This window comes from Colletotrichum chrysophilum, assembly GCF_026319265.1.
Source record: "Colletotrichum chrysophilum strain AFK26 chromosome Unknown scaffold_7, whole genome shotgun sequence".
Classification (NCBI taxonomy): Eukaryota; Fungi; Ascomycota; class Sordariomycetes; order Glomerellales; family Glomerellaceae; genus Colletotrichum; species Colletotrichum chrysophilum.
The window spans coordinates 636,638-645,949 of record NW_026517294.1 but is presented as its reverse complement, the minus strand read 5'-3'; the positions used below and the strand labels follow the sequence as shown (position 1 = coordinate 645,949).

The 9,312-nt window shown below is 56.2% G+C and overlaps 1 protein-coding gene across 1 annotated transcript; it reads right to left on the bottom strand.

The window, feature by feature from the left end:
- Positions 1–433: 433 nt before the first annotated feature.
- COL26b_001686 (uncharacterized protein) lies at positions 434–4,133 on the bottom strand (the record flags this gene model as incomplete). The annotated part of the gene is made up of 2 exons (XM_053174630.1): positions 434–3,544; positions 3,600–4,133. 2 exons carry the CDS (start codon positions 4,131–4,133, stop codon positions 434–436), a joined length of 3,645 nt encoding a protein of 1,214 aa, XP_053041561.1.
- Between the last annotated feature and the right edge of the window lie 5,179 nt (positions 4,134–9,312).

The following is a 9,312-nucleotide window of genomic DNA, read 5'->3' as shown; positions in this document are numbered from 1 at the left end:
CCCATCGGCCATAATCCAAAATCTTCAAAGTAGGGTACATAGGGAACAGGAATACCACCCGACGCGCGAGCGAATGTGAGCATTCCAACAGTGTGGTGGAGAGACCATCTCAGCCACCTCCAATAATACAGGATGACCACGCCCCTCCCAACCGACATCCAAGCAATGCAATAAGTCAGCGCGCATGTATTCATCCATGGCGAATGAAGCCCCGAGCCGAGCCAAGAAACAGGGCACGAAGCAAATTAACGCCGAGTGCAGTGCGTTGATGAGGATAGAAGTCGTTCATGACATAAAGCCTCTGACGTGAGGTGAGAAAAATGGGGTATCAAAAGTGAAGCAGAATAAGGGGATATGTATGTCGTGGAAAATGTGGAAATGATGTTGCCTGTTAGAGATTGCCAGCAAGACATGGACGTCTTTGACCGAGACCTCACATCGGCGTGGGTGTCGGCGCACCCCGGTCTCCTCGGCTCATCCAGCCGAAGAGGTCGCCGCTACGCTGAGTGGTGGTTGTGCTGGTTTGAGGCTCGGCGGGGGCGCGCATCGCCATCTCGCGAGGCTCCAACAGCAGACTCTTGCGGTAGTAGCTGACCTGGACATTCTGGCCCTGGTCGCTCTCGCGTACGCGGACGATCTGCGCCGTCATCCAATCTTGCATCTCAGGAAGCTCGTTGAGTCGGTAGGGGATCTGGAATCGCTGGAGCTCGCCAATGATCTTGGCCGTACGGGTGTGCTTGTCGAAGTTGACAACGGTAAGGCCGCCGCCGTTTTCCTCGCAGCCATCACCTCCAAGTGTGGGAAGCTGTTTGGTGGCGGGGTTGCCAATGTCGACGAAGGTGAGATCGGTCAGATACATGCCGAGGAAAGGCAAGCATGGCGGGACATGGTCATGGAGGCGGGTTCGCAGGACCTTGTTGTTCTGCGATGGCTCGACAATTGCCTGCAGGTGGCGGAGCATATCGCGTCGCTTAGGAGAGACGGCGTCCCAGGTCTTGCGGAGACGACTGATGGTGCTGCTGTTGAGACTGCAGATGATGGCCATGAGTCCGTCGTAGTTGTGAAGCTCGAGACACTGGTGAGCAACCTTGATCCATTGCTTGATAACAGCGGCGCGCTTCTTGACCTCGGGGTACTGGAGAATGGTCTCGGCGACGAGGTTGGAAAGATCAGTCGAGAGAGCCGACATGGCCTTGACATTGGGAGCATGAACGCCGCCCTTCTTCATCCACTGCGATGCGAGAAGCTCCTCGGGCATGATCGAGCAGAAAATGTTCATCTGCTTGATGGTGAGTTGACGAGCAATCTCAAGAGGATCGAAGTCGAGGATGGTAGGGTTACTGCCACCATTCTTCCACGACATGAGGTGGGAGAACTGGCTCTTGGTGATGGCCAAGGGCGGGTGGGGAGTGTCCGCCGGGACGTATTGTGCAATTGAAGTGTTGGTCTTGCCCATGGAAGACACCAGGCGAGGGACCAGGACATCGTTTGAGACACGCTGGGCCAATTCCAGGAGGCGGCGACCAGCTGAGGGCAGCACGCCGCCGAGTTCGTACTCGGCAAATGGCTCAATCAAGCTGAGGGCTTCGCGGTCAGTCTCGTCACGCCAGTGCGACTCGAGCCAACCCTTGAAGGCGTTGTAGACGCGCAGTCTGACCGGGCCAGCCATGTGGGGAGCCTCGGCAACGTAATGGAATCGCTCGATGAGAGTCTCGGCCAACTTGAGAGGACTGCAGAAAAGTCGGAAAGTGAGGTAGAATGTCGAGACAAAGGTCGCATCGGGGGTGGACTCGTGAGTTGTGAGACGCTCAACAAGTGCAGGGAGAGATCCGCCAGTTACTTGGCCCTCCTTGTTGAACATGAGCTCGTGAGCGTACGTCTTCTCCAACATCCTAGACTCGACTTCGTCCACCTCGTCATGGTTGTGGGCGCTTCCGTTGTTGCTCAGCTCTGACATAGACGGCTTGCTTCTAGGCGCCAACATGTGGTCCGGGGTTGTTGCGCGGGTAGAGGTTTGGGAAACGAGGCTGGCCTCTGAGTCCCGGCTAAGGTAGGTGCTGCTGCTGCCCGCGCTGGATGCGGTCATACTGTCAACACGGGAGGAATTGTGGTAGTCGCCGTCCTGTCCAACGTTTTCGATGGGGCCATACTCATCTCCAGGGAGCAGGGATGTAGAGAGTTTGGGAAGAGGAGGCAAAGTCGGACGAATCGACGAGATGGAAGATGCCACGCTGGAAGTAGTATCATCGCCCAGTGAAGATGGTCGTGAATTACGTCCGTTGGAATTTTGCGACGAAGGTCGAACTCGGCGGGACTCTTCATCAGGTGAATCAATGTGAGGTAGTTGAGGTAGTGGCTTGTCGTTGGCGACAATACTCGGTCGGTGGGGCGTTGGCGGCACAACAGAATGGACAGAGTCAGTACTCCTCGAAGATTCTGCTACGCTAGTCGCCTCGGTCGTCGCAGTCTCTGCAATTGACGGAGCGATGGATGGTCGTCGATAGTGAGGTTCCGGTGCGAGTTCCAATACGCTGAGGTCAATACCAAGCTCTCCAGCCTGGAATTCGCATTCAAAGTCGCCCACACGCTCGATGACCCATTTAGTTTTGGCCACACATTCACCAGCAGCTTTCACACAGCCAGTTGCGGCCATCAGCAGCATGCTGTTGTCTTGCGGCATAATGACATCCGCGTCCTGCATTACCGCATGGCGGATGATCTGGCCAGCCGCCGAGACCAATTCGCGAATGCGCTCAAACATCATCTCCCTGGCTCGGACCAGCATGTCCGAGCTAGTGCTGTGCCCGCAGACGACATCGACAACAGCCAGCAATTCTCCACCAGATGTCGCTGACAGCTTGATGGCAAAAGCCAACTCCGGCCGAGACTGGGATTGTAAGTGCAAACGACCGATGAAGGATCCCAGGTGTGACAGGAAAGTGTCGTGGCTCTTGTTGAGGCGTTCCGAGACAAGATGACCAGGTCTTGACAGCGGCGAAGGTCCAGCCAATGAAACGCGATGGGAGATGTTGGATGAAAGCCGTTTGACATTCTGAGACAATCGGTGCGAATTGGGGCTGGCAGGCGAGTAGAGCGTTGAAAGCCGCCTGCTAGCGGGCGATGACTGTGCCGCGTCGGTCGGTTGCGATGGTGCACCCCTGCCAGGTGCACCGTTCGTCATTCGGGAACCTGCATGAGTCTCGTCGAACTTGGTCTGATCTGCAGGTGGCGTCGGGGGAATGTAGGATTCCTCGATGACGGTCGCCATGACGGTCACCGCAGGGGCTCGTTGCCGTCGATCGTCTTCCAGGATGTCGAAAAACCTAACACCTTTGGTCACGATCTTGAAGGCCTTGAGGATCATCTCGTCGATGATGTCGTTAACGTCTTCGCGTGGTTGCAGAATACCCTTTTGCGCCTCCTGCAACTTCTTTGCCGTCTTCACCAACGCCGACAGCTCAGAGAGCAGCGTTTTTCTCGCGCGCCTCAGGTTCTCGTTGCGGGTGATGATGGCCGATTCTCTTGTCAAGCAGTGAGTGCGTTCCTGACGACCAATTAGTCCACTCAAATCCATAGTCTGGGTCACGAGCATTACTTACCAGAAGGTATCGCACTCCAGCGATGATACCCTTCATGAACTCCTGGTTTCCGAAGATCTCGCTATCGTTGACGGAAGTGCTTCGGAGCAAGTCCCAGAAGTTCAGCAGAGCCTTCAACAGATTCCTCATCTCCTCTGGGTCGTAAGCCTCGCAGTAGTTGGTGGGAAGCCATCCTCTTGCGCCCGATACCAGCAAAGTTCCATCGGCCCATCCGTTGGTATGAATTGAATGCACAAGAATAATGTCGCCTTCGTTCAATGGTAATGTCACGCTCGAGTCGGTCATGGCATAGCTCGGGTGAAAGGGGTAAAAGGCTCGCAGGAAGTTGTGGAATACTGGCGGCGGCATCTGCGCAGCCAGATCTTCCTGCGAGCCATTGGGTGTTGCGGGTGGTGTCATGTGTGTTGTTGAATATGACTTGGAGCTGTACTGGTCCTGCTTCGACGACAGCGCATCGCAGGATTGTGATTTGTGAAGCTTGAGAGGTGCCACTTGGAGACTGGCACGCATGGAATGGTCGCTCAGCATTACCATGGCTGCTGCTGGTTGCTCTCGTGGAGAAGCATGGGCGACAACGATGTAAGTGGGTTGGGCGTGATGTCAAGTCGTTGATGTCGAGGTTGTCTCGCCCTCGATTAGGTGCAGTGAAAGAAAGTCCAGTCGAGTCCAGACTCCTCGTCAGATACGAATTGATCCTCCTGCTGCGCCTCTTCTGCGGCCCTGAACGAATATCGGATAGGTCAATGGGTTGCAACTGCGTCGTTCGCAAAACTCGGGTCGATCGATGCGCCTCTAGCGTATTATCCTTCACTTCGAACAGAAATCGTAAGTCGTAAGCCCCAACGTCGAGTAGGTGGCAATGCGGTCGGGTCTCCTCTTGGGACTGTCAAGGTGTTGTGATGACAGTCAGTTGACGGCGGAAACGGTGCATAGAGGAACAGGACGCTTGGCCTGTGTGTAGGTGGTTTTGATGGGAAGAGGCAGAGGATATGGAATGTAGGGAGGAGATGCGGGCATTGATGTGGGAGGGGAATAGGAACAACAGGAATGTCATAGCCCTGGGACGGACGTGTTGGAGGGATCCTTGCCCGTACTAATGGTGGATAGGTGCATACCAGGGACCAGGGCTTGACTCAAGGTTTCGGGAGCCCAAGAAGAGGCCCCCATGTGAGTGCCCAAAGCGAGGGACGATCACGTAGTAGGGAAGTGGAGGGGAGGAGACAAGCCAGGCCAGGCCAAGCGTCCGGGAACTTTGGGAGGGTGGTGTGTGTGTGCCAGTGTGTTTAATGGGCGTTGGGAGTGGGCGACGAGGGGGGTGTGGGAGTATGTTCCGTAAAATGATGCCCCGGTAGTCTGTAGCGTGCGTACCTTGCTGCTGCTCCTAGGTGGGCGGCGTTGGATTTGTTTTTTTCTTCCTTATTTCTTGTTCGTTTTGAGGCGAGGATTTGTCGACGTTGAAGATCAACTAGGGCCGCCCAGTCGGCTTGGTTGGTTTAGCGTGGAGCTCTTGGGCCAGTTTGGTTTTGCGACGGAGGCGAGCTTGTTGTATCGTGCGTCAGTCTGGCGTCTCTTGTCTCCCGAGGGACGGGCACACGCGACCCCAGAGAACAAAGGAAGAGTGCGAGGAGCTACGCGTTGAGTTGGTGATGATGGATGGGACGGAGACGCGCGAGGGAAGCATTTGAGCATCCATCCATCCTATGCAGCAAGAGTGGGATTCGCTCCAAAGGCGAGTGTGATTGCGCTCGTCTTTCCCTTTGCGGGGGGGGAAGAGAGAATGCGAAGAAGAATTACAGAAGGCGCGAGGAATGCGCTCTTGTGGTGTGCTGCTCGTGTCTTGTGCATATGCACATGCAGTGAAGGCCGAGCGAGTGCGACTCTGTGTGTGTGATAAGCAGCGACAGGTACGGCACAGCGGGCAGGAAGACAAGACAGACAGATGCCGGCCGCGGCCGCGGCGGCGCGGACGCAGGTGCAGGACCCGTCCCGTATCGTACCTTGCTCGCAGCTCGACTGTCCGCGCCGTATCTGTATCTTGTATCCGCCCTTCATCTGCATCCATCTGCACCTGAGGTGCCTACCTGTAGGCAGGCCTTGAAAGTCGGCAATGCAGAGGCGAGGCGAGGTGAGGTGCATACAATAGCTTGGTTTCTAACAATAATTGCGATGTGAATGACGGCTCGCATTGCTTGCGCTCGTCGCAAAGTACTGGGTGCCCGACAAGTAGCTGGAGCGTGTTGGGAAAGAAGGGCGAGGTCTCAATTTTGATCATTAGTCATTTTTTTCTGATGGAGTTAGGCGGCCGACACATTTGTGTGTGCGCTTGCCGGTTCATCTGCATCTTGGACGGCCTCGGACGGTGCTGTGACCGAACAAGTTTGGAGGCGCAACGCGAGCGCACTGATGCCACGATATGATGATGATGGGAGACGGCCGACAGGAGCGCCGTGCGCCGTGCGCCGTTTCCTTTTCCTGAACAATGGGGAATGGCCAGGCCCATTGTGTGTATGAGAAGAGGAAAGCGCAAGTCGAGGCGAGGTCATCGAGGCCGTGGTTGTGTGCAACAACGCAGCAGCGGCGGCCAGGGCGAAGGAGGCATCTGTGTGTCCATGTAAGGAGAACGTGGAGGAGGGGCACGTTAAAGAAGCCATCGTATCCGGAAATCGGACGACAGACGCCCACCCCGAATCCTGCAAGGCGAAGCTGAAGTTGGTGCTGAGGTGATGCCGATGCTGGTTTCCATCGGCTTCCGGTGCTTGCTTGCCTGCTTGCCTCCCATTGTTCGGCTTGCTCCGAACGATGGTTGCAAGCTTCGTCGTGTTGGTCATGGCTTGGGACTGGACTGGGCTGAGCTGGAGAAAGAGCCGTGATCCCATATGGCAATCTCTCCTGCCGGCTTCCGATCATCAGATTGTAAGGCGCTGTCCAACGTTTGGCTGGCAAGATCGGTGCAAGAGCTCCCCTCTCCTTCTTTCTGGACTCTAGACTCCAGAGTCCGCAGTCTAGCGTCGATGGCCACCTCCCTGCCTGCCAAAACATCAGCAGCAACCACCTCACTTCAACAAGCCTCCAGGAGCTCTTGGAGCAACAGCCACTTCAATCGAATCGCCAATCCCAGATCTCCAATTGCTGCGTCTCGGGCCAGAACCGATGCCGCTCCACCACCGACCGTGAGGTAGCTTTCCCTTCCCTTCCAGTCGGAGGGAGCTCCCCACCTCTTCCTCAAGCCACGTACCGCGCCTCGCTGTAAGGTACCTTATCCTTACTGCAAGTCGTCAGCCATCGTAAGCCATCAGCCGTGGTACGTACACCGGCTGCGCCAGTGGTCTGGGTTGCGACGGGACCTGCGAGTGCCCGAAAACCTCTTCTTCCCTGCGACTGCGACAGTCGAGGTCAATTGGGACCTTTCCCCGACCAGCAACCCGCCCGTCCCCAGCGGCCAGTCCCTGGCGATGCCTCCCACCTTAACGGAGCCATGGGTGCTCTCGCTCTGGCCCGTTCGTCACCCGCTTCCAGGCCAGCTTCGTTTCTTTTTCGTCTTCTTCTTCTTCTTGCGCCCTCTCCCTCCAGGCCTGTCAGTTGGTCGTCCCCTCCCCCGGTAATGAACTCTCTCTCTCTTCCTTTTCCACTTCCCCTTCGCACCGCACGCCCCCCCTAAGGCGTGCAGCAAAGGGCGGCCACAATTGCAAAAACCAAACTGCGCCAGTGGACCTTTAGCGGATGCCCTGTAAGCCAGTGTGATTTAACAAGGGGTCTCTTAGTGAGCAACGGGGTCCCTCCCGGACTCTAGTCCAGGGCCAGGGTAACCAATTGGTTGCCCCCTGGTTTGCGCCCACTTCATTACTTCGAAGTCCTCTCTTCCCTCTTTCAGGGCCTCTCAGACTTCATCATCGCGAATACTGTATGCATGTGCCTGTGCGTTCTTTCGCTGTTGCTGGTCAGTGGCCTGAGGGATTTGACGGACTGCGCGCCGCGACAAGATAGCTGAAGGCTGCCATCAATCCATCGCCTCCTTCAACAGACTCACAGACGCTTGGCTGTGATGCTGATACTTGGGTCCCGGACAGAGTTTGTGGCTTTCCCCTCTCCTTTCCCTTTCCCTTGCTGCCTGCAGGACAGGTTCCACGCTTGCGGTTTGCTAGGGAGAGCAAACACGACGGGCAACCAACATCCAGCTCGAGTAAGCTGAGATGTTTTGCAGACCAAGAGGCAAGTGGGCAACCGATATCCCAGAACCAGGGAAGCCAAACCCTGCGGCTTGCGACGACGCCCTGATCCCCCCTCTCCCCTCTTTCGAGGTCTGGCCTCGATCTCTCAGCCCTTGAGCCCTGTGCTCAGTGTCTATCGCCGTGCCCCAAACTGCTGGGTCCAACGAATCGAGTTCTGGTCCGTGTGGGCTGGTTCATATGGCGGTGGATGCTCCAGGCTCTCGGGAGCGACGCCGGGCGCAACGGCCGCATCAAGGTAAAATGCCGTCAATCAGCGCCCAGCTATTTGATTGCTGCTCCAGCGACATGATATGATGGCAGCACCTCAAACGGGCTCTTGTCATCTTGTTCCGCCTGGTTCCTCATCCGTAGAAGCCGTGACCCCGTATCACAAGCAACCGTGCCGTTTTCTGTTGGTAAAGAAGCCGGGAAGACCGTCGATTGCTAATCGAGTAAAAGCTCAAAGCCGGCCGCTCCTTCGCTTTCGTACCGCAGCAATGCGTAACGGTCTTCGGCGCTCTGCCTTCTGGAACCTGCTGGACCATAAACTCTGTGTCCATGGATGTTTGCACCGCATTCAAGGTCTTCGGATTTGGTAACCGGGCTATTTTTGCGCGCACTGCCAATGCCGGCGGGCAAGTAGGGCCCAAAACTGGGGCACTGTAGCATGTATGCTTCTTCTGAGTCGCGGCATCAGGTCTTTGCGCCTTGCTTTCCGTAAGGCCTGGGACCTGTGTCATGATGCTGGTACCGGGCTTCGAAGCCGGGTGGGTATGCCATAACCTTCTATCCAGGCAATATTCAGAATTCCATGTCTTTCCTGGCCATGACCGGCCGGGGCGAGGTGAGAACCAGTGCGCCAATGCACTTACACCGTCGCGCCTCTGCCGTCTTACTCACCTGCCTGCGTGCCGCTTAATGTAGCGCTTGATGGGACAGTTCCAACAACACGATCCGGCTGCCAGACAAACCTTGGTGGCTTGACGAGTCGCGCTGGCATGCTGACTTTTCATTGAACACACAGATTTGGAAACATCTAAGTCGTGCCGCCCGATTTGCCATGGCAACAATACGGCCAAAATTCACACCTGCGATAGCCAAACAGCATGAGCAGTAAAACGAAGCATGCAGACCGAGACTAGAACTCCCCAATACGTCCGGACACGACCGCGCACAAATGGCCATTGTTCTTCCTCGTGTATGCTTCCTTTTAGTGTCTTGACGGTCGACAAAATTCGTAGACATGGTCTTGGACAGGTGCTTTGCCTGATGTGTCACAAGGAGTGCTCGCTTCTCAGTCGGAGCGCAGGGCGGCCCTGACGGCTGCCCCATGTCTAAGAGGCAGTGACGACAGCATTTGTGCGGCGCGCGGGCGGCTGTGGCACAGCGGGAGGTCAATGTGGCTGTCGTTTGGTGCCGCAGCACATGCCATCATCTGGGACTGCTTCCGACGGAGCAGAGGTCCGAGAGACGGCGCCGACAATCTCGCTGGATAATGAGGTACA